Source organism: Grampus griseus (genome assembly GCF_964374135.1).
Source record: "Grampus griseus genome assembly, chromosome: 10".
Taxonomy (NCBI): domain Eukaryota; kingdom Metazoa; phylum Chordata; class Mammalia; order Artiodactyla; family Delphinidae; genus Grampus; species Grampus griseus.
Window position 1 is genome coordinate 47,703,480 of NC_139004.1, and position 26,811 is coordinate 47,730,290.

The 26,811-nt window shown below is 34.3% G+C and overlaps 1 protein-coding gene across 7 annotated transcripts in view; it reads right to left on the reverse strand.

The window, feature by feature from the left end:
- Nucleotides 1–296: 296 nt before the first annotated feature.
- SLC4A7 (solute carrier family 4 member 7) overlaps nt 297–26,811 on the reverse strand; it is a 124,019-nt gene continuing 97,504 nt past the window's right edge. For 4 of the 7 annotated variants that reach the window (XM_082664856.1, XM_082664853.1, XM_082664857.1 and 1 more), the window contains 9 exons: nt 24,767–24,928; nt 24,250–24,363; nt 21,403–21,564; nt 21,005–21,256; nt 16,804–16,872; nt 15,241–15,414; nt 11,581–11,712; nt 9,352–9,449; nt 297–4,371 (listed from right to left, as the gene is read on the reverse strand). In XM_082664856.1, the coding sequence (XP_082520982.1) occupies nt 4,290–4,371; nt 9,352–9,449; nt 11,581–11,712; nt 15,241–15,414; nt 16,804–16,872; nt 21,005–21,256; nt 21,403–21,564; nt 24,250–24,363; nt 24,767–24,928 (1,245 nt within the window). In that variant the 3' untranslated portion in view covers nt 297–4,289. Of the gene's footprint in view, nt 4,372–6,273; nt 6,382–9,351; nt 9,450–11,580; nt 11,713–15,240; nt 15,415–16,803; nt 16,873–21,004; nt 21,257–21,402; nt 21,565–24,249; nt 24,364–24,766; nt 24,929–26,811 lie in introns of all 7 variants that reach the window. The other 3 variants (XM_082664855.1, XM_082664851.1, XM_082664852.1) reach the window with 1 other exon arrangement.

The following is a 26,811-nucleotide window of genomic DNA, read 5'->3' on the forward strand; positions in this document are numbered from 1 at the left end:
CTATCTTAAAGGGCTTTAATTTCAGTATTTCTTAACTATCAAAAAATCATTGTGAAACACACACTATTTTGTTTCGTCTTCTTTTCTCACTGTTTCCTCTTTTCTGTCTTCTGCTTAGGAAAATTAGGAGGCAGGAAATAAAAATCACTTATTTTTCTCCATCCCCTATCAGGTTCTCATGAGAAAGACATGCAGCTCTTCTAATATCAAAATAAAGACAATATTCAACAACTGATTCAGTAGACTTTTATTGATCTTTCAACTTCAATAACATCTCCAAAAATAGTTTTCTTCTAATATTATGAAACAGATTTGAAAGGCAGGATTATTCACATTATAGACTTGGTAGATACTTGTACTTCATATAGATGAAAAATATCACTTCTACATTTTAAATGTTTACTTTGGATTTTATTATAAAAGAAAATATTATCATTGTATAATTATAAAAGTCATAAAAATTAGAACTGTACTGTTATTATACCAAGCTATCAAATACTGTATAAATGAACAATAAAATTCAATTTCTATTTATTTAAATGTAGTAAACATTGGAAGAGAACCCCCCTACAAAAAAAAAAGCTCTTAATATGAAAGTAACAAAAGAAAAGCCACAACACAAGAATCATCAACGCACAAAATTCTGATTAAAAAAACAACTGTTAACAAGTACTCTAAGACAAATGTAGAAGTCAATATATGCTACTTAAATTTTTAAAAATGATCTTTAGACAATTCCATTTCCAACTATGTTTTCCTATTATCGACACTCAAATTACTTTTTGAAAAGTTAGAAAAGAACCAACTTTACATTAAAATTGCCAAATTTTGAAGTATGAACACTATTTTAAATTTTGGATGTCCTTAAACTCTTTAAGTTTACTTTCTAAAAAAATAATTGTTGGACTAAACCAAGACAGTTCACATAGTTCTACTGCATATGATAACAATGATGTGATCTACATAAATAAATTTAAAACATTAAATTATTTAATTTAAACGTTTTTGAATTACAATGTTATATTAATGGCTTACACATCCGAAATCTGAGCACTTTAAAACAGGATTCACATGTTACACTGTTGAGCACATTTACAGAACTTATATACATGATACAGTCCTTTAAAAACAGCAAGCTCTGGTGTCATACCTCTGTTTCGGAAACCATTTTCCTTTTTACAGAATTTTGAACCTGCTTTTGCAAAAGGTAAAAGTTATAAAGCTATTATATATATACATAAACTTTAGGTATATGGAAGAAACTTTTTTTTAGATGGAGAAAACGAAAGTAATTTTGAGTGGTAAAGAAATCTGCTTTATAAATACATGCGTTAGCACATAAAAAATTCTGTCCTACACATTTTATATGCTTGGCAAATATGAACAATGATATGCCACAGCTTTTTTAAACAACTTGAGAGATTTATGATTGACAACATCATTCACACAAGCATACTCACATATACAACACCCATTAGAAAGATCGTGTGCCTCACTTCGTATATCTAATATCATTAGAGAATATATCGCATCATCCTTTTATCATAAGGAAGTTTTTAGTTCATTGTCTTCTCAAAAGCGGCAATTTTAGAGTGAAATAGCATTCAAGTGAAAGTGAATTTCAGATGGTCAACATGAGGATGTATTACAGTCCTTGTAAACAGATGTCTATAAATAAATAAAATAGGTGGAGGAAAGAATATCCTGAGGTGGCCCTGCGGCCAGGGTACTCAGTAGCACTGAGCTCCATCCTGGAAACCAAGGCATCTGAAAAAGTGCAGGGCTGTTTATATGAATTTATTTTATAAATGGAATATGCACAGGTTTAATTCTTTTTCACCTTGAGGTAAATCAGTACATAGCAATTACTACTGCTCATCTATACCTGTTTAAGGCAACATTTAAAAAGCAATATATGTAGTAAATTACATTTTTCACTGTTTTTCAAAGAATGCTATCCATGATTGTTATTTTTCAAAAATAGTGGAAAAATATCATAACCACATAAACAAGCTATTAAACATGAGTTACCTTTGCTTTTCAATGAAGTAGTCAATCAGATCATTTTGTAAGTCAAGTAGTCAAAAGAAAGTAGAAACTACTAACAATTAGAAACATAGTAAAAACACTGAGTGCAAAGCATTTTGCACGTCATGGTTTTTCTGGCACTGGACAACCAGTATTCATAAATAAAATCACATAAACACTATGATCCCAGGTAGATTTCAGTTCAAATTTTAAAATTACTTCCCGTAAAAAAGCACATTTGTTAACCCTGTGACATCCAGACACTAGGGAATGGTGTAAGGAAATCCTCTTGTTCAGGTTCATCGGGGAGATACAAAATCATAGCAGCAAATACTGGGGTCTTTGGAAATGATTCTGCTGCTATGAATAAAAAGGAATCACTTCAATGGAAGCTCATAAACAGTAACAAGCACCGTGGGTAATACTCTCTCATCAAGTGCTGACAGCATCTCTCTTCTTTAGGCAGTACCAAATGGTGCCAGCTACATTTTCTAAAGAAAATCAGCTACATTTCCAACCTCCCATATGAGGCAGAAGTTGAATCCATTATTTTAACTAGAATTGGATCACATGGTCTTAGATGTGGAAATTTTATTAGTTAAGTAGTTTAGAATGGATTGCTAGAATTGCTAAAATATCAGCTTTTGGCATTGCTCATGATTTATAAGATCAATTCTTCTTACTTTTGTACTTTAATTAAAAATGATTAAAGGAAGCATCGGAATTCCATTAAAATTTTCATCCTAACATTCATGTTATTATTTTCGATATTTCAGTGGCTTCTCAATACTCATTTGGTTTTTAGAAATCATCCTCTTGCCAAATCAGTTTCACAACCCCATTCATCCAGTCCTACAGGCTTAACAAGAACAACATTTATTTATTTCATATGGAGGTAAAAGTATATAAAAGATGACTAAAAAGATTTGCTAGAAGTTAAAAAGACAGCTTAGAAAAGCAAAATCTAAATAAAACATACAAACACAAACTAGGAAGAATGTCATCAATCTGAGCTATACATAATAGTCTAAATTTCTTTTAAAATACAAATATGGCAGTGCTTTATATCAAAGATGTAAAATCTATCAACTGCTCTCAGATAATAAACCATAAATGCAAGTGAGCACCAACTATTTATATTAACAATTTACTCTATATGTTACCTTTTCAAATGTTTATATAATATTTAAGCATCATATCAATTAAAATAAATAAAATATTTTAAAATGAAATCTATTAAATATTACCTATACAACAGAAAGAACAACGTAAACGGAAAATGAAAGGTAATTCGTAATAAAGTAATACTGATCTTAAACCCACTTAAGAGAATTCTGACTCCTGATTATTTAATCATACTACTTATAATAGAAAAATAATCAAGAACTTGAACCTGATACAAACTAAACCACATTTTAAGTAAAGGACAGCAAAGGCAGAGAAGAGTGGGCATTTGGGGCTCTAATAGACTACTAGGATTCAGAAAAAAATTTCTACAAAGGCAACAAAATTTAACTATCATAAATTGGTATTTTATAGCTTTTAAAATTCAAAAACTAATGAGTGGTATGGGAGTTAAATTATAAAATCACCTGCAATTATACTTGTTTATTAGAATGGAGACCTAGATGCGGAGGTTTTAAAGTTTAAAATAAATTTCAAAAACATAAAGGTCAAAATTATAGTTCTTATCTAGAAAGTTTCCACTGTTCTAACTTTATAGTGAAAAAGTTCCCATCACCTGTGAAACATGATGGACATGCATGTAATGCAACACACACACAGCAGCCAGGATACGGCCCCATCTGTGCCCCAGCACTGGCAGAGACGCCCTGTTCTTCCCACAAAGCATTAGCAGAAAGGAAGTAATATGGGAACATTTCTAGCAACTCAATGAAAAAATTTAAATACGTATCACTGAAGGTTGGTATGGACTGCCACTGATGAACAAACAGATTTAAAGAAAAGTAGATTGAATGCATTTCCCCACATTTTTCTATTTCAGAACAGAAAAAAATTTTCCAACAGAAAAATAAATATTTGACTAGTAAGAATCATGTACCTCACTTCTAAGAGACCATTTCATTATATACACAGTCTCCATGGTGCTCCTAACAAACTTCAGACACTACTTCAAAAAACCCCATAGTCATGCATAAATGGCATGACATACAATATTGTTATATATAGTGACATGAAATATTATATATACATACATATATATGTATATATATCTATAAATAATTCCTCTTGGTTCAATTCTATAATGAAGTTTCAGCATCCATGTATTTCTTTGTTGGTTCATCTTCAAAACTTATTTTCACACTTACAGGTTTTTCAGGGCTATTTAAAACAAAGAATGAGAATAAATAATTTTGAAATGGCTAAATATTACATTCAAACATGGCCAACAGTAAATATCCATAAGAGCCTTTTGAGACAACTATTAATACCATAAACATACAACTTGCTATTTCTATCTTACTGCTTTCTTTTCATATCAGTAAACTTAACTGGAAAGGCAAATATTAAAAAGTCTTAGTTTTTTAAAGATATTTTTGCCACTAAATTTCACATTTTTCTTACAACTGAAGAGGAGCTCCTTAAAATTGGTCAGTGTAAGATGACTGTGCTTGACAATAGTTTTACTTTATATATGAACAGTTGTAGCATTTGACTTTTATTTTACTGACAGATTCATTAAAAATTAATCTTTGTCAATATAAATAAGCATCAAATAATTTCCTGCAAAATGTAACAAATCTTATCTCCCCAAATTTGGTTCATAAATACAAGATCAAAATACAATTCTACATTTTCAAGTTAATATCAAATACAATGATTCCATGTATATGGATTTAACTGATTAACTGATTTGATTTAATTGTAACATGAATATCTGGGCTTTGAAAATTTTGCAAAAGATAGAAACACGCTATGGTTTGCTGCCTTCTCCAGACAAAACTGAAGGAAGATAACCCAAACATTTTTCTGTTCAACAATGTAACAAAACATTCCCTTTCTTCCCATGTGATTTTGAATTGAGGGGCAACCTGAATGAAAGGCAGAAGTATAAAAGACAAAATACTACTACTCTAAGGTCTTTCTATTTATCCTAACTATACTAACATTCTGGGCCAGGGGTGCTGACAAGGTGCGAAAAGTTACTAAGAGTAAAAAGAGTATCTAGTGAAATTCTGGCTGCATGAAATAATCCAAAATGACAAAAAGTTTAACTTAAAAACTTTTGAGATCAAAGATAGAAGTGAAGTAAACAGTCTACATTAGAGAATTAAAACTCAAGAAATGATGAGAGAAAAGCCAAAAGAGTTGATAACTGAGATTAAGTAGGAGCAAGGTTCTAAAAGCAGGTAGAGAAAGATATCCTGGGAGAAAAACTTAATCAATCATTATCAAGACAGTTGCCAGAAAGACAATAACGAAGCAGAAATAGCTATGTGATTGCTTGTCTGGAAAAGTTTTAATTTTTGACACCCAAGCAGAATATACTGACACCCAACACAGCATCTGGCACAAAGTGAACACCAAAAAAAAAAATTTGTTGACTATGAATGACTGAGTACTCTACAGGATAATACCTAATTTCTCCAGAGACCTAAGGGATCAATGTACTAATGATTATCAAGCCAGAATTCCTGAGGTTTAGGTCTTGAAGTGAGTGGGAAAGAAAGAAAAAAGGGTTATTACATAACAAGAAATATAAGCAAGGGGTTATGAAACAGTTGTGTAATACATGGTCCATTATAAAACTGAATGGCCTTTACTCCCATGGATTAAATTTCTTACAAATATCTTCTAGGAAAATGTTTACCTCGCCAGAAGAAATAGTAGGCTGAAACAAAGCAAAACAAAAGAAAGCCTTCTTTTTTTGGACCATCAGAAAGCATGATTGAGGTAGTATTCTATTTTAGTATTCAATCCCTAGTAATTATCTTTCTTTATATGGCTTCTGATCTTTTATATATTTATTCCTTATGTATATATTCATTTTTATTACAAAACAATTCTTTTTTGAAATAGGCAACTATAAATTTAAAAAAGAACAATCAGCACCTATATCTGCTTCCAGTATACATGAAATGATGGATAGATGAAAGGAAGAAGGAAGAATAAGAGGAAGAAAAAAAGGTTGGTTTTGTTAAGACAATGGTTTTCCTGAATAGCTACCCATAAGTAAACTGAAAGTTGGCTATAGTTAGAAAATGCATAAATCATTACAGCTACCTCGTGTTAGATCTGGTTACTTTGGCATTCTCAGTATTCATGGACAGTGCCTTCCACTGTGCAGTTTTGGCCATTTCATCTGATATGTTAACAACTGAGGGATCAACACTGAAGAACAAATACACTTTCTGGTTAGTATTCAGTACTTGCAAAAGCATTAATAGTCATTCCTATTATCTATATCATATTTGCTTTCATCAACTTAAAATTGAGAAAATTCTTTGTCATGCACTTAAACCAAGATCTAGCAAGATAGCAGTATTTTGGAGTTCTATTATAAAGGTCTAAAGGGGAATTGCATCTTTCTTTATAATCAAAACTAGCAATGAGACTAATTAAATTGGCAATGATGCCCAAAGGTGATTATCTTGGCTATAAGTATACTATTGAAATAACATAAAGGAATATATTAATGTGCTTATAAATATAAAAAGTGATACAGCCTCAAGTCAGTTAGAAAACTTTTATAATCTGCACAAATTTCAACTGCAGCAAACAACTATCCAAAGTATGTAAAGAAAAATTACAATTAGGATTTAAAAAATTTTTTTTCATAGCTTTTATTTATTTATTTTTTGTGGTACGTGGGCCTCTCACTGTTGTGGCCTCTCCAGTTGTGGAGCACAGGCTCCGGACACGCAGGCTCAGTGGCCATGGCTCATGGGCCCAGCCGCTCCGCGGCATGTGGGATCTTCTTGGACCGGGGCACGAACCTGTGTCCCCTGCATCGGCAGGCGGACTCTCAACCACTGCGCCACCAGGGAAGCCCTTTTTCATAGCTTTTAAAAATCATTAAAAAGAATTCTGGGAAATGGGACACTTTAAAATTAGAAATTAAAATACTTCAACAGATAACACACAAAAAAGGTTTATAAGTACTGCTTTTAGCTGGTATTACCATATCAGTAATATTTTTAGTATGAAGGTGTTACTATATAAAATTTATCAAAATCCAAATACTGTCCTTTCATTATAAGAAACAAATGTAACCATTCCATGTCTCTGTGAAATATTGCAAAAATTACCTCAAGACCCCAAATCCAATAATGAAGATATCCATAATAATTTTGGGCTCAAGGTTGTCAGTTTGGACATGAAAGTACTAGGAAGTTAACAGGAATATATTTGCTAGTCCTTTTTGTTCACCAAAAGGAAAACATTTCATGCAAACAAGCGACAAATACAAATGTCAAATGAGATGTTAAATTAACAATGTGCTGGCAGCCAGGTTATAAATGACTAAAGAGCAGTCACCTGTTCACACTTTAAATCTCACGTCGTTTATGATGTAAGACTGCAGTAAAGAGTGAAGCGGCCACTGGAGACTCTCTAGGAATGGCTGCTTCACTAAGTGAAGTTTTTAAAAGTGCACAAATTTGGACACCCAAATTCACCATGGCAGAGCCATCCAACTTGAAACCCTGTCTACCCCAAGAAAACGTTTTTTTGCTCAGTTGCCAACTTCAAGTAACTGAAGAGAGAAGTTCTTGAAGCACTTTCTAGCTTCTAAATGATCTTCTCTAAGAACTTTCCCGTTAGTAGAAATTGAGACCTTTTTTGAAGAAAGTATACATTTTGTTTTTCCCCAAAATGAAACTAGATGGGAAAAATTTTGTCTACATTAAATAAATTATTTTCATATTTTATAGGACTTTATGGTTTCCAGATGCTTTCATGTTATCTCACTCCATTTTCATGGCAAGTAATTCAAAGCTACTTAAGATTTAAAATTCTGGCAAATAAACAGGTCAGTCAGTTCCTGGCATTCTGGATGTTCAAGTTTTAATCCAAATGACATTAATCATGGTTCACGTCATCATTTAAAAGACAAAAGTAAATATACATATACTCATTCTTTTTGTTAAATATTTGACAGTGTAAGCATGGACTCCATTTAAACTTGTCAAGATCCATGTGTAATCACAGTGAGAAAGAGATAATGCAGGACCTGCAGAAATTAAGTGGCAAACAATCTCAGCAAACTGGTGAGTCACCAGTAACTATCACGGCAGTTCCTATACACTTTTTAGCAACAAAGTCAATACATTAATTCATTTAACAAACATTTACAGAATCTAGAGAAGCAGAGCACTCTATTTGGATATATCAAAATGTCTATACCTGGCATTTAATTTTAGGTATATACAAATTTGAGGGAAAATCATGAAAGGTGACAAAGAATAATACCAATGATACAAGTTAATACCAATGACAAAAGAGAAAAATTACTTGTGAATTCATTTATCAAAACTAATCAACATGTACAAGTCCAAATGCACCCTTATAAAAACTATAAACATAAGTTAAAAATGAAAAAAGGTTGAAGCAAGATAATTAAATATCAACAAACATTTTCCATTAACTGGTCAAGGAAGGAACCTATATATATTCTAAAACTGACTTTTCTTCTATAAATGGCCAGTCATAAATAGAATAAATGTGTAGAAGAATCAGGTGTACATAAATAATAGAGGTTTTTAATCTACAAAAAAGCTTACATCTCCCAACCTCTGTACTTAGTTCTTAGATTCAAATATAAATCGCCAAAATCATACATGATAAACTATATATGAAACTTAATTTTTCCCTAGTATGACCCGTCACTGCCAATGCTCAAATCACACCTTTGGAAACCACAGGAGAGTTCTAGGGCCTCTAAACATAGTCACATTGTCACAGGTTATCAAAAAATGGATTAAAAATGTTTATTTTCCAGCATACACCAACCCCAGTCATAATGAAAGGCAGAAAAAAAAAAGCTGTACTACTGAGAGAATGGGAATATTCTAAGACTGATTTTAAACTTCACTGAAACAGAAGGAGTGATGAACGACAAGACAATCTCTGCTTGGCATGGATGCCAAGGTCTCCTTCACTCCTTCCTACAAGTGAGAAGGGGGATGAGCCAGTGACTTTCTTTTCCACCTACAGGAAGCCCTCCTTTAGCCCACATGTCAGATGCAGTGTTTGTCATCTTTTAAAAAACAGGTAACACGACTTTAAAGAAACATTGCATGGCTTATTCATGCATCTGACATGTAAATGAAGCACATTTTAAAGGATGAAGCTGCATCTCACCTGTATTTTAGCGCCTTAACTGGAATCTGCAAGAGGCTTCCCCCTTCAAATGGAAGATGCACAGTATCTTCACCAGCTTGAAGCATTCTCTCAGCTTCCTTTAAAGCACATACATGAAGAGATTACTTTTCCCAGAATATTTCCAGGAGGACCAATTAATATATTAATATCTTAAAGAATCAGAAAACCAAACTGACATTATTTAATCTGCCATGACTGAAAATTTTACCATGAACACATACTTGTAGCACAAGCTGAAAACCACTTGTAAAGATTAATTTTAAGAGGTTGTAACTTTCACCGCTGTAAGTTAGTCACTGATACTGTTTAAATATCAATTTAGCTACATAAATTTTATTATCAACTATGACACAGGCATACAATGAGCGACAAAATTTTGTGAAACCTCATAACTCTCATTATAATATAAGCAAAACCTCACTGGGATAAGGCAGGGTTTCTCAATCTCAGCAATACTGACATTTAGAGCCAAACAATTGTCTGGGAGGCAGCCCTGTGTATGCAGGATGTTCAGCAGGCCACTAGATGCCAGTAGCAGCCCCTTTTTGACCATCAGAAAGTCACCCCAGGTTGAGAACACCTTAGCTATGAAACAGCCAAAATCATGACACAATTATGATGGGGAGGGGTGGTCAGTACAGGAAAGACAGAAAGAGCATTCTCTCCTCTGTCTTACTGATAGAAATCCCACTACTTGGGGGTGGCGATGCACCCAGTTTTAACAAAAATAATAAAAGATAAAAAAATAAAACCTAAACTAAATTTCCCAGCACTCCTTGCAACTCAGTGTGGTGCCAGTGGAAATTCCTGGATGCCATTTCTGGAGGGCAGGGTGGAGATATCCACGGTCTACCTCCTGCTGTCTCTGATGCTGACATGATAGCTCAAACTCAGCAGCCCTTCTGACCCATCAGGGGATTCTGAGGATGAAAAGTCTATGCCGAGCTGGGAGAAAAGCAGCAGAGTTCCTGATAACTTTGTGGAGCCATCACACCAGATCACTTACTTTCAAGATTCCTTTTATAGGAGAAAATAAGCTCTTGTGTTTAAGCCAGGTTTACTTTTGTTTTGTGATATGCAAATAACCTTATTCTCCCTGATACAGGAATAAGCAAGCAATTTTACCTAAGTATTTTATAAATAGATTATACCCTATTTGAAAAATCATCAAGTTCATAAACATTTACATACATATATAGCTTTGAAGGAAACAAAGCTCTTAAAAATTTTGGAGACTCAATTCAAATGTTTTAATTAGTGTCCTAATTAAAAAGTCAAAATTTTTGTTGAAAAGTAAATACACAACCAGTAATTTTGCCATAAATCAGCACTGAAAAATCAATCGAAACCATGAAAAAATGCCAACAAGCCCTAAACGCATTTGTCTGCAAAACTTTAATAAATGCTTTTCCATAAATACTATGCAATAAGTTATAAATTATGCTGATTTCCCTCAAAAATTAGAAAAAAACCCCAGCAATTCTGAGATCTATTTAAATAGGACCACAACTTTAAAAAATGTGTATCTTCTTATCTTTGATTTTCAAACAATATTCTGAATGGGAAAATTAAGTGAGGCACTAAAATCAACAAAATCACCTATGCTACATACTCAAGTGTTTTATTTGTCCTTCTTACTAGGTTATAATATTGAGCTGGTTACTTAAAAAAAATCAAATTCAGAAAAGAGTATTTATGTAAATCTCAGTATACAAATCAACTAAGGGTACATAATATTGAATATAAAGACTCAAGTTTTACTATACTTTCTGTAAAAAGATATTTACTTAAAGTCCTTTTTGTCCTTACACTGGGTTGGCCAAAAAGTTCATTTCCATAAGATGTTACCGAAAAACCCAAACAAGCTTTTTGGCCAACCCAATATATGCCAGATTATTAAAATGCTGTTAAAATTAAAATGTATCCTAAAATGTACTTATGTACATTTAACATAAATGTACATAAAGGCAAGTTGGTAAAATGGGTAAGAGCCTGTGTTTAGGACAAACTACCTACTAACCTCTCTCTCTCTCTCTGTTTCCTCATTTGTAAAGTGGGGATAATAAAAGTACCTACACTTTATAATAATAAGGTTCTTAGGAGGACTAAAGGAGTTGATTCCATCAAAGTGACTATAATAGTGCTTGCTACTTGGTACAAAATATTAAAAAAGAAGTGAACAGTGTATATTTAAAATTCTTTTTTTACCTCTTTCTCTTTTTTCTTTTTGTCATCTTCCTTCTTTTTCTTACTTTCTGGCATGAGATCATCAAGCCAACTAAGCTCTCTCTTTGTGAAACACAGATCCATGAGTTTGCGTACAAAGACTAACGCAAGAACCTTTAAAAAGTGATGGAGAGAATATTAAGTAACATCTAAAAATATGCAAATTATATCACTTGGAGAAAAAGTATTTATTAAATCGTAAATTGAAAAGTACTTCACATATTTTATTTTAAAATGACTTCATACACCATCTTATTTTTTTGTTTGTTTGTTTGTTTTTGTTTTTACGTGGGCCTCTCACTGTTGTGGCCTCTCCCGTTGCGGAGCACAGGCTCTGGACGCGCAGGCTCAGCGGCCACGGCTCACCGGCCCAGCCGCTCCGCGGCATGTGGGATCTTCCCGGACCGGGGCACGAACCCGTGTCCCCTGCATCGGCAGGCGGACTCTCAACCACTGCGCCACCAGGGAAGCCCCATACACCATCTTATTTCAAAGAAACTGAGTCACCTATTTATCTTTTTCAACTTTCTGCTCAAAGACATAAAGGAAATGAGATTTTTAGCCTTTTCCTATATAAATCCCTTGAACTCTGCATAAAACTATAAAGCAGATTAACCATGATGAGTGTCTTCACAAACATGATTATTAATTTTTATGATTACTTTACATTATGTACATTATTTAAGTAGATATAATTTTTAAAAGTCTCTTCAGCAATGCATTAGAGAACCCATTTTAGAGAACAGCATTAGGTTTTAACTTTCAAATTATATTAGTGAAAAAGACACGTTATTCTTTAATTTGCTTTCCTTTAACTGCTGCTAAGGTTGAAGATGTTTTCAAATGTTCACTGGACATTTGGATTTCCTCTTCTGTTTTTGTTTTTTACTTAATTTAAAAAAATTCTTACTTTATATTGGAGTATAGTTGATTCACAATGTTGTGTTAGTTTCAGGTGTACAGCAAAGTGATGCAGTTATACATATACATGTACCTATATTCTTTTTCAGATTCTTCTCCCATAGAGGTTATTACAGAATATTGAGTAGAGTTCCCTGTGCTATACAATAGGTCCTTGTGGATTACCTTTTATATGTACAATAGTAGTGTGTATATGTTAATCCCAAACTCCTAATATGTCCCTCCCCACCACCTTTCCCCTTTGGTAACCGTATGTTTGTTTTCTATGTCTGTGAGTCTGTTTCTGTTTTGTAAAGAAGTTCCTTTGTATCTTTTTTTTTTAGATTCCATATATAAGTGATATCATATGATATTTGACTTTCTCTATCTGACTTACTTCACTTAGTATGATAATCTCTAGGTCCAACCATGTTGCTACAAATGGCATTATTTCATTCTTTTTTATGGCTGAGTGACATTCCATTGTATATATAAATACCACATCATCTTTATCCATTCATCTGTTGATGGACATTTAGGTTGCTTCCATGTCTTGGCTATTATATTGTGCTGCAATAAATACTGGGGTGCATGTATTTTTCGAATTATGGTTTTCTCTGGATACATGCCCAGGGGTGGGACTGCTGGATCATACAGTAGCAGCTCTATTTTTAGTTTTCTGAGGAACCTCCATACTATTCTCCATAGTGGCTGAACCAATTTACATTCCCACCAACACTGAGGAGGGTTTCAATTGACTTCTGTTCATGAATTCCTAAAAGTTCTGTGTAGTTTGGACAGAAACACTTTACCTGTCTTATATGTTACAAATATTTTCTCCCAGTTCACTATCTGATTTTAATAAGGACAAACAAAACAATTATCATGTGGTCAAACATATCATCTTTCTTTTACTGTTGGATTTCTCTACCTTCTTTGAAAAATTACCTTCAATCACTGGATTATACAAATAATCTTCAAGATTTTCTACTCCAATTCATTTTAACATTTAAATCCTGAATTGATTTATTATTTCTTTCTGAATATGGTAAGATAGCAACTTTATTTAGCTCCCAGTATTCAGTCAAATCTTCTAATACTATATACTAAATTTTCCCATTTAAATGAATTAACACCTTTAATGAAATAATCCGCTTATGTTATTCAGGTGGTAAATTCTCATATATCCTTACAAATTTCTGGACTCATTAGTCTGTTTTTCTGATCTATTTGTCAATTCCTATGCCAACTTCATACTGTATTAGCTATGCTGACTTGACAGCAATTTGTAAATATTCAGTTATCAAAACACTATGGTGGGCTTCCCTGGTGGCGCAGTGGTTGAGAATCTGCCTGCCAATGCAGGGGACACGGGTTCGAGCCCTGGTCTGGGAAGGTCCCACATGCCGCGGAGCAGCTAGGCCCATGAGCCAACTACTGAGCCTGCGCGTCTGGAGCCTGTGCTCCGCAACAAGAGAGGCCGCAATAGTGAGAGGCCCGAGCACTGCGATGAAGAGTGGCTCCCACTTGCCGCAACTAGAGAAAGCCCTCGCACAGAAATGAAGACCCAACACAGCCATAAATAAATAAACAAACAAACAAATAAATAAATAAAAATAAAGGAATTCCCTTTAAAAAAAAAAAAAACACCATGGTATTAGCACAGGAACAGTCAAGCCCCTCACTCCCGCACCCAGCTAGGAATTCTGAATTATAATTATCTTTGTTTTGTCATTCTCTGGTATTTATTATATCTTTATCTTTTCATTAATATACAATTTACATATAGTAAATAAAAAAATATCAGGTGTAGAGTTTAATGCTTCTGAAAAATACATGTACTCTTGTAAAGCAACCCCAGTAAGATACAGAATATTTCTACCATCCATGTTGTTGTGGCTCTGGTATCTATTTTTCTCTATAAACTTTAAAATTACCTAGTTCACACTGATACCAACCCCCCCACACACACAAACACACATGCAATAAAACTAGTAGGCTTCATACTTGGAAGTGACATTTTTATAATACTAAGTATGCAAAACAAAGAACATGGTATATAATTTTGAATATTTTTTAGTGACTTTTCACTATTCATTTATAATTTAATTTATTTGTGATCAGGGAATATTAACTGTATAATTTTCACAACTTTTTAATTTTTAAAGATTTTCTTTTTGGCCATGTACATAAACCAACTTTTGCATAATATTTACAAAAGGATGCATATTCCCTATTTGCAAAATGCAATTTTGAAATGTGATAATTTAATGATTAAATTATGAATAATTATTAAAGTATATGATAATGTAATGAATTATTAATATCATCTATAATCTTTATTACTTTTTGACTTCTAGATCTATTAATTTCTGAAAAAGATGTATTGAAATAGCCTATTAAAGAACCATGTTGCTCTGGTTGCTCTGCTTTTTAAGTTAGGCTACCATATTTGCTTCATAAACGTCCTAAACTCTGAAATTGTTTAAAAATACGGAACAGTGTTCTATACCCAAGGACTAAAAATCAAAAACAAACCAAAATTAGAAAATGACAAGCAAATTCAATTTTGAAAACTATTGGTTTCACAGCTAGAAAGGGCTAATTCACATTTCAAAACACCTAAGGTGCTTAAAATCCTTTACTCAAAGTCAATTATAAATATTAGTAAGATAAGTACTACCAAAACACATAAAAATGTTATTAATTAGTGATAAAGTCTGAAAAAAAAAAAAAACTTACCATCATGGGAAAAACTACTGCAGCAGCCGAAGCTTTTATCACCCACAAGAGGATCAGACAGGTGAGCTGGACGACTGTGAAGACGTGGACCTTCCAGAGGGGCACGTAGCGGAGGTAAATCAGGTCGGGCTGGTGCTTAGCAGGCATTCCAAATAATTTTATACGGTCAAAAAACTGGATATCGAATGGAAAGCAAAACAAGAAAAAGTTTTCAACAAAAATATCATTTCTGTTACTTAGGAAAAGAAATTGTATTCTGCTTTAGGGTTTTGTGATTTAAACTCTAACTTCCCTGATATGCCGTGATAACACAGGAGAATGTTTCAGTTTACAACATCTTGATCCAAGGAGAAAAAAAAAAAATCAAGGCAACCACTTAAACAAATGTAATTCATTAATCAGAAAACTCAAGTCAAAATGTTTTAAATTGGGGAATTCAAATATTTTGATAAATTTATCTGCTATAACCAAATGTACAAGTCATTTAATCTCTCTGACCTTGTTTTCTAATATGTAAAATAAAAGAGTAACAATCTCCCAAGGTACTTTCTAAGTCTAACATTACCAATTTTATGAAAATAACCTGAGGTAACAATTACTAATTTTTCACCCACTGAAAAGGAAACTATGAGCCAATCCCTTGGTCCTTTTGAGTTTTAATTTCCTCATTTATAAACCGGGAATAAGATCAGCCCTACAAAACTCACAAAATTGTTGTAAAACAATCAGCTGAGTTAATGAGATCACCTCTTGACCACTGGAGAGTAGATACTGGACTGTGTTGAAAAAAAAAATGCTGGTGCGTCTGAGATACCCGGCAGTCGGAAGCCGGCAGCTCGGGACCACACGCTGCCCATGGCCGGGACTGGGTGAGTGGTGCCAACCCTGCCTGAGCAGCTACACGTTCTACACTAAGGCTGGATTCACACAAATCCTAATTCATTCTATCAGCTTGTTTCCCAAGAAATACTACAAATAAGACAAAACAGAGTAGTGAAAACACTAGATTCTAGCCTTGGCTCCACTGCTTACTTAGTTAAAAACCTTCAGTAAGTCTATTTCTGTTTCATGATTTACAAAATTAGTACTTCTTCCTTTCATATCCCAAAGTTGTTTTGAGGATCACAGAAAATCATCTGTATACTAGGCTCTATAAACTGTACTGCATCATACAAATGGCAGGTATTACCATGGTTATAGAAGACTAATATCTACATTTTCTTTTTAAGCAACTGAAATTACTGTTCTAACATGTCAGAAATAGCCCCTTTTCCCCCATTCCAATCCTTTTGATCCTCCCTTTTACTATACTAGTCTTCATTGATAGTTACCTTTCATTAGCTTCAATTAAAAATAGGTAAGGACATAACAGTTCATGATCTCACTCTCAGGGGGAAAAAATGTTCAGTAAGCAATAATTACTTGGAAAATGTGGATTTGAAGTCACTAGTTAACCAGCCCCCAAAATATCAGAGAATAAATCACTACCATCAGAAAAACAATCATTGCAAATATAAAATGTTTAAGTTTTTTTTACAAAGTTATTAAATGCTTAAGACTTGCCTGGATTCCTTTTAATGAGGAAACTCCCATATAAAGGAAAACACCATACAGAACAGGCATTGGAATAAACTGTAAGTAAAATGACCACAATTAGAACCCATGTTACCAGAACAATTTCACATAAAAAATACATAAAAACATAGTCAGTGCCTATGAGATAGAGTTAAAAGATCTTTCAGTGATGAGACTTTTCTATAACAAAGAAAAATGCTAGTAAACAATAACCTCCTTGAAGAATCATTTACCATCTACCTGTTCCCTCCTAAGAAGGGGCTGTGTTCCGTGGTTAAGAGCAGAAGTACTACAATCAGACTACTTGGCCTAAAAACCCAGTTTACCTCTTCTTGAGCCTTAATCTCTCTATTTTAGTTTCTGTATCAGATTGCCTTGAAGATTAAAAAACTTCAAATTCATAAAATATTCAGAAAAGCACATGGTACATATCAATCACTCAAAAAGGGTTAGCCATTATTATTACTATCACTACCCCTACAGTGACTGCTATACAATATCATTTACAATACGTATAATAAACAAACACCAGCCTGAAAAAGAATGTCCTTGTTACTTTGGCAGTTAGGGGGATCCCAAACTGCCTACCTAGTCCATGCCCAGACATCCCACAGGAAAGCCAGCAACAGGCCCCATTCATTGATTCAAACACCACAATCAGCACTCACCCAAGGGAGAGACCTATAAGGAAAAAAGACCTAACAGCCAGAGGAGAATCACACTCATTCTCTAGTAAACAACCTCGTATGTCCTTAACTAAGGACCGTGGGAGAAAAGAAAACATATCAAAAATCTAATCAGTATCCTCAGGGAATCTCAAGAAAATATTTAATCCATAAAGCAACTTCAGAATGCTAAGAGAAATGAATAACCAGAATGAAAAAAAAAAACTCCCAGAAATTAAAGATACAATTATCAAAATAATTTAAAAGAATTTTGTAACAACGATTTTGATAAGACTAAAGAGATCAATAAAATGATAAAGAAAATAGAGGAAATTTTAACAGTGAGAGAGAGTAGAGAAGAGGAATGTAACAACATATCTGGAAAGTCTAGTATCTGTCTAATTGAAAGTGAAGAAATATCTAAGAGAAAATAAAGAAAAGGAAATAAACAACTGAAGAACACTCCCACAGTTAAAGGCATAAGTTTCTAGAGTAAAATGACCCACAGAGAGAGAAGCAAGGTAAATTAAAAGTTTCTATTTACCTAAATATCCTAGTGAAATTTCCAAACTCTAAGAGTAAAAAGGATATTTTGGTAGCTTCTAGAAAGGAAGAAGATGCTTCTGAAGACACAAAAACCAAATAGATATCAGACCTCTTACTAGAACCACTGATCTCTAGGCAACAAAACTTTAAGACTCAAAGAAAAATAAATTTGAAACTTGAAATGAATATCCATCTATCAATCATAGAGGGTAATTTTGAAACATGCAAGAACTCTGAAAGTTTACTAATTATGGTACCAGACATGAAAAAATTACTCAAGGAATTCCTTTAGAGATACAGAAAAGAAATACAAGAAAAAGTGGAACCTGTATATGTACTTTTTTTTAAGTAAGAGAAGTCAACAAATATTAAGAAAACTTCTCAGGTCTTGCGGCTTGGACTATTATTCTGAAACCGCAGGAGTCTGGGGAAATAAGGGTTATTTCTGCCTCCACGCAGGCTGATCACACCGCCTAGTCCTCAGCGAATATTTATTTCATCATAATACTGATTACGTGTTCCCAGAGGGCTTACATTGCTATAATTTAACTTACAGAAAAAGCACAGAGTGTAAATGTTGGTAACCTTTACAATAATAATAAAACTAAAAACACAGCCAACCAAAAACAACTGATGAAAGGGAGAATGGGATGTTTGGGGTAAATCCTCATGAAAGACATAAACTTAGGTCAGAGGCTCTCAAGTTTTTGGTCTCAGGACCCCTTTATACTCCTAAAAAGTACTGAGGACCCTCCCCCCAAATACTCTTACGTGGAATATATATATATATATATATATAGAGAGAGAGAGAGAGAGAGAGAGAGAGAGAGAGAGAGAGAAAGAGAGAGAGAGAGAAAGAGAGAGAGAGAGAGAGAGAGAGAGAGGGAGAGAGAGACATAGGTATAGATATATAAATAGGTATATAGGTATGTGGGAAATAGATATTCACCATATTAGAAATTAAAAGAAAAATTTTAAATAGTTTTTTAATTTTATTTTTGGCTGTGTTGGGTTGCTACACACGGGCTTTCTCTAGTTGCAGAGGGCAGGGACTACTCTGTGTTGCAGTGCACAGGCTTCTCATTGCAGTGGCTTCTCTTGTTGCAGAGTACGGGCTCTAGGCACATGGGCTTCAGTAGCTGTGGCGTACGCGGACTCAGTAGTTGTGGCGCACGGGCTTAGTTGCTCCACAGTATGTGGGATCTTCCCAGAACAGGAATCAAACCCGTGTCCTCTGCATTGGCAGGCAGATTCTTAACCACTGCGCCAGCAGGGATGTCCCAATAGTTATTTTTAAACTCACTTCGAAATAATAATAAACCTATTACAAGTTAATATAAAAAACATATTTTTACTGGAAAACTATAATTTCCAAAGAACATAAGATTAGGTGAGAAGGGCAGCGCTGTTCTGTATTTCTGTAAATCTCTTTAACGGGTGGCTTAACAGAAGACGACTACACTCTCATATCTGCACCTGCATTAAATCTGCTACAATACATCGTTCTGGCCAAAGTCTATGAAGACAACCCGGCCTCAACACAGTCGCATAAATGGGAAAGGGAGGCTCCTGCAGACCCCGGACAGAGTGTCAGGGACTCCCAGAGGTCCTTGAACTAGACTTTAAGAATCACTGTCTTAGGCAAAGAGATTCAGTCTAAAGATAATAAGGTGAAAAATAAAATTATAAAAGTATATAAATCTATAATGGTGTTAACTAACAAAATAACTTAAAAAACAAAGGAGTAAAAAGTTTACCTCTGGAGAGTTGCTTTTGGAAAGTGAGAGAAAATAGACTAACTTTTTATTTTAGAGCTTTCTTGATATTCTACTTGAATTTTTCTGCCTATAAGCAGTTAATACTTAAAAATTTTTAGAACTACTTAAAAAATGTAAAGGGCAACCTTCATCAGGAGACGCAGCATCCCCATAAGACTGCACTACATATTTCTCCTCTTGTCCCAAGCACCTCTAACAATATACTCACCACTATGCAGTAATTGCCCATTTGCCTATCTGTTTCACCAAGTAGATTGCCAAGTTTTTCAAAGTAGACAATAAAGTGTCCTATTTATTATTGTTGCCTCAGTACTTAATAGCACAGAAAGTACTCAACAAATATTTGGTCAATTAATTGGCTCCATGAAAGGAGGCCAAAGAATTCTAGTATTAACTACAATTCTTTTAGTTAATATGTAACACACACACACATACACACTCCACGTTTGTACCCTAATTTATAAATAGTTTACAACTTTTTACTTATTTTCTTTACAACAAACATAACTGAAACACCAAAAAAAATGGAGTTGAGCTCTTCCATGATGAATAGAAGATTTAAGATTAGATACTTAGCTACGTTTGCTATGGCTATTGTTTTTTATTAAATCACTAGATTAGGTAGAATGTGTACAGTAAAGATCAGATGTGACTAAAAGAGGTTTATCATAAAGTATAATTTCTTACATGCTTCATTTATAGTATTAGCTCGTTTTGTTTTCCTAACGAGTGTTACTACTCATATTTCATTTAATACATTCATTTCATTAATACGTTCTTTGTCAGGAAGAATGTATTAATTCAATTAATAGCAATATTATTTTTTACATTGTGGTCAAATAACTGTTTCATCTATCTTTCAATATTATTTCCTCTAATATGCTTATAAAATCCTCTGGTATATTCTTCTTTTAGATCATAACTAAGCCATGGATTAACTCCTTCCTAAACTCTATAGTCTTTAATACTACCCTTTTACATTATTATTTTTTGTTTGTTTAAACTACATTATTTTTTAAAAGGATACAATCTAACACTGATGCCTACTACACTAACCACCATTCCAAAATATTATTTTCCAAGTAAATTCTAGGAAATGAAACTAATTTTAGATATTTTAATGTTTCATTTTCATACAACCAAGTATAAATTTTATGATAAAGAAAGATTTTAAAACATTGCAATAAAGAGATTTTTTACCTTTAGTACTGAAGTCATGAACACAGACAGGCCCATTAGAATAAAAATCATTAGCCCTGTAACCCGCTGTTCACGAATTCCCAAAAACTTGGGTTGTTCCCCTGGAGCAGAACATTCAGATTCAACTTTTAGGCTGTTGACATGACTTATTGACAACACTGTTGCAGCCACAAACCATGGAAGTCCCATGACAGAGCAAACTCCCAACATAACACCAACCACGAGCAAGTCAAGGTGATAGCCAGCTCCTTTCTGAAAAGTGAAACAAACATGAATATTTGTAAGCCTATATTGTTCTTTTAGGTTAAAACTCTATACTACTTATAAAGAGAGAAGAAATTAATTTTCACCATCTCCAACTCAAAGAAACAATTCTTGGGAGAAAATTTTAAAATTACCTTCAACTTGTGCTCCTTTCTGTTTATGATTACAGCTGTAATTTGTTGATCCATAAAGATGAGAATGGTACAAAGCAGAGCTGGAATAGCAGCTATTAATAAGGTCCACCAAGGATTTTCTCCCAAAGGGCTTATGATCCAGCCCCGATTTGTATCAGTAGGCTGTTAAAACATTTAAGGATTAAAAGAAGGAAAGAAAAAAAAGCTTCCTTCTCCTACTGCACAAAATTTCCACAGCACAGACTGTGTCTACCCCAACAAATGCCAAGGGATCGGAAAGGACTGGATTAAATATTGGGATATATTGTGAATTATTTGCAGAGACAGCCATAGGAATTCTCATCCCTAGAGGCAGGTCTCTTGTCCCCGTGACTCAGCCACTCTTTCCACCTAGAAGGGGAGTCTATTTCCTCCCCTTGAACCTGGGAATAAGGCCAAAGTAACCCTGTGATTTCTGAGTCCTGATCTCAAGGGACCCTGCTGCTTCTTCTCTAACCCTTCTGGAACCCTGAGATTAAGCTCTGAGTAAGCCTGGATAAGCTTTCTTGAGGATGAGACACAATGTGATGAGACACAATGTGATGAGACGGGGTGGGAGGCAATTACCCAGCTTCTTCAGCCGTCTGAACTGAGCACCCAGACATGCTCCCATCAAGGCAATAAAGACTGCAGCCACGTATAAGATCTCAAACCAGGAGACCAGAGCACTACCCAGTTAAGCCTAGTCCCAACTGTCGCACATTTATGAACAAAAAAAGTGTTGTCGTTTAAAGGTATGATGTTTTGGGAGGTTTGTTATGCAGGAATAGATAAGTGAAGTAGAGTGTCCTTTCAACACATCCCTATCTACTTCATATAAAGTGAAATCAATCTACCTACTAGATCAACTCCTAATCTAAACTGCTTTGGAGATCCTACAGACTAGTGATCTTGTCAGGGTCAGTACTAAAGTAGAACTGGGCCTCGCTACACTATTTTTCCAAAGCATTGGCTGACAAAAATCTGGCACTTTAAAAATCTATTTCAATGCTGTTAACATAAAATTTTTTTATAATAAAACATTTTTAGAGATCATAAGAGTTTAGCATTCTTGGAGGATATTGGATATATTGAAATTTAAATGCTTCTATTACTTAGATGTCATATTAAGCCTGTTTTTTCTACATGAAAACATCTGTCAACACAAAAGGGAAATTTACTGTTTTTGAATACAGATATTATAATTTTCCCAAACTGATATACATTATACTGCTTCATATTCAATACTGCACATGAATAAATATGTTTTATGTATACAATGCATATATTCTTAACTGTTTCTTAACTTGTTTCCCCAAGTGTATTTTAAACCCCTTGAAATCAGTTTGCTACTTGAAAGCTAGATAAATGAATAACAAGGATATATTTGGAACCAGAATAAGGAAATGGGACCAGGATTACAGGAAATTACATTAATATAATTTATAGTTTTGTCTATTTGTAAGACTTGGTAAAAACAGAATGACTTTGATATAGTCACCTCTTAATGGCCTAAAATCTTTAGTAGCTCAATATCTATGCTTTTAAACAAAGGTCTCCAAAACTTTTTAAATTATATACTCTTGGGGCTTCCCTGGTGGGGCAGTGGCTGAGAGTCCGCCTGCCGATGCAGGGGATGCGGGTTCGTGCCCTGGTCCGGGAGGATCCCGCATGCCGCGGAGCGGCTGGGCCCGTGAACCATGGCCACTGAGCCTGCGCGTCCGGAGCCTGTGCTCCGCAACGGGGGAGGCCACAGCAGTGAGAGGCCCACGTACCGCAAAAAAAAAAAAAAAAAAAATTATATACTCTTAGCAGCAAAAAAATATATACCCAATGATGCTATACTCATTTATGTATTATGTTACTTATAATTATCCTTATAGTAAAATTCATACAATAAATATTATAAAGCTTAATTTTTCTTATTTTTAGATAAAAATATAAATAGATTCATACAATTTTGCTGGATCATTTTCCACCTCTACTTTTGAGCACCCTGGTTTTTAAAATAATGTTATTTTTCAATTCCAGAGAGAGAGAACAGACTAAATTTATCTTCGTTATATTCCTTATTCCTAATCCCCTTTAAATCTTCTGCTTATAGAAGAAGTCATATAATTAGTTAAATGTAAATATAAGCAGTGACACAAATATTTGACTATTAAAAATTTCCAGAAAGTATTCAAAAGCTACCACCTCTAACTTAGAAAGGAAAATAATTATCAAATGCTGTGTTATGCACATGATATACTGTATACAAAAGAACTGTAGTTTGCTAATGAAACCAAAGAGTTCATGGATGCTCAGGTTAAGTATCATTTTTCTTGTGGAAAAAAAAATTGATTCTCTCTTGATTCTGCTGGGAAGTGTTACACAAAGCTTTCCAATTACTGTCAGATATACCACCCTTCTAAAAATTTTAATGAGGATCCCCTTGCCACTCTTATAAATTCAAGTTTGAGTTACTCCTTTATAAAGGAATAAAGAATGTTTCTTTCACCTGGAAAGTATATTGTGAACTCCAGCTATGAGAGAAGGGTCAAAAATTTTAAATGACTCCCAACTCCTCACCATGAATATTTTCATTCACTCTACCTGATGGGCCAGCTTTGATACCTTCTTGCTTATTTCCTAAATATGTTCACTTGTCTCTGTTCATCCTTTCATTTTTTTATATATGTGAGGCATATATATAATTTTTGCTTTCAAAGCATCAGCTCTTCAGAGAGACTATGCATATTTTAGAAATAACTACTTAGGAGGCGGTATCTCACTTTAAAGTACTTTGGTATTCCCAAGTAACAAATAGCCAAGTGTTTTAATCATTACCTCGAATTTTTCAGGAACATGAAGTTTAGGAGATGGAACTCCTACAAGGTAGTCAATTGCAACCATTATTACTATGGTGAGAAATACAGCAAAGTCACTGATTGTCGATCGCACCTATGTTAAAGGGGTTTCGTTAGTATAAACACAAAAATACTATGTGTCCTTTCTAAATAATTCATATCTTTCACAGACTAAAATATGCCACTAGAAAGTGTGAATGAGGTTTTTTTTAATTAGTGACAATGTATCAGTGAAATACATTTATAACTAATATTTTTTGCAAAAGATAAGAAACACATTTGACAACTAACCTATCATCTCTCATGATAGCATTGTCTTCCTACTGTTAGCTCAGACATGGAATATACACTTTTCACTATGAATAATTTCTTTATAGCTATATGACATAAAGTACTAACTTCAAACAATATCTTATTGTTTTGAAATAAACCAAACCAAGGAAATGAAAACTAAAAACATGACTATTACAAGAACTCCAAAATTAAACCCCAATTACCTTGGTAGGAAAATAGCGCTTGGTCTTAAACTGCTTGAGGAATGAAGACAGAAAAAATGTTGTGAAAAATAAGATGACACACCAAAAGAGCACATCTGGAATATAAGGTCCATGGAGACTACAAGCTGATCCTACAAATGTACCATGAAAGATTTTACATTCCTGAAAAAAGGGGAAAAAACAGAAAAAGGAAGGGATTGAAGGGGATTCTCAGACAGCCAATAAATTACTAAGAACTTCTTTGACTCTAAGATGCTACTGATCATAAGGCACACCATTATTTTATGTTTCACTTAGAAAAAACACTATCAAGTCAACATTAACACACAATCAATTTTAAAACATATCCTGAGTTCAGAGAGGTCATGGTTTGACAAATCTGCATCTTAAGTCACTGAAATGAAATACTGTATTTTTGTCAAGTTATTCACATCATACACTCCACTCCTTTCTTTCAACTCCTTATTTCCTTTAGTGAAAGGCTCATATATCTCAATATAAGCCTTTTATTAATTCCCAAATATTTGTTTGCATTCTTGTTCAACAATTTCACTGTCTTTCCTTTACCTCTGAACAAGTTGCTTACAACAAAAGCTATAGAAAATTACGACTCTGCCTTTAGAATGCTGAATAAGAGATGGTTAAACTATTAAATTCGAATCAATAATAAAAACTGTGCTTGGCTTTTCTGACTTTTCTTTCTTTTTCTTTTAGTGAAGAAGGACATCAGCTCAGCTTTTATTTATTTAGTTAGTTTTGGCTGTGTTGGGTCTTTGTTTCTGTGCGAGGGCTTTCTCTAGTTGCGGCAAGTGGGGGCCACCCTTCATCGCGGTGCGCGGGCCTCCCACTATCGCGGCCTCCAGATGCGCAGGCTCAGCAGTTGTGGCTCACGGGCCTAGTTGCTCCGCGGCATGTGGGATCTTCCCAGACCAGGGCTCGAACCCGTGTCCCCTGCATTGGCAGGCAGATTCTCAACCACTGTGCCACCAGGGAAGCCCCTTTCTGACTTTTCTGATGGTGAGATTAATGCATGGGACTGTGAGCAGTAAAGTGACCACTGAAATATTTCCATTAATAAAATCAATAATATAGTCAATAATATAACATAATACAATACAATTATAGAAATATATTGACTTGATTTTCCTCTGGGGGGAAAAATAACTGAAAGGCAACCAGAGATTAACAAAGGCACATGCAACTGAAGTCCTTTTTTCCTTACTTAGATTCTAATGAGACTCATTTTAAAAATACAGCTCAGGGCTTCCCTGGTGGCGCAGTGGTTGAGAGTCCGCCTGCCGGTCTGGGAAGATCCCACATGCCGCGGAGCGGCTAGGCCCAGCGGCCATGGCTAGGCTCAGCCATGGCCGCTGAGCCTGCGCGCCCGGAGCCTGTGCTCCGCAACGGGAGAGGCCACAACAGTGAGAGGCCCGCATACCGCAAAAATAAAATACAACTCAGGTTTACTGAAAGAAAAACAAAGTTTCCATTATTCTCAATTTCTACGTGCTAAGATTAGTAATCCTACAATTTACAACATGGATCATAGAAATAAAAGCTATAGCTACACAAAAAAACCTAACATGGCCCTGATGGATATCAAGAAAATACACTGAAAAGACCATATACATAATCTAAAATATTAAGACATCCTATTCATCATGAAATGAGCTTTTTTAACAAATCACTTTCATATAGGCACCTCTATTAACTCTACCTCTTTCACAACAAAATAGACAGAGTTAATAAAATATTATTCTAATATAAAACAGTAAAGTATTATTCTAAGCTGATTACTGACACACAGTGCTTTACATCAGCACTGTCCCCAGAACTGTCTGTGATGATAAGATGTCAGGTATCTGCACCGTCCTGTACAGCCAGCCAGCAGTCAGTCACTCGACAGGACTGAGCACTTGGAACATGGCTAGTGAAGCCAAGAAACTGAACTTTTAATTAATTTTATTGAACGTACAGTTAAATAGACACATATGGCAGTGACTACTGTACCGGACAGTACAGATGTAAATTATCAATGGGATAAA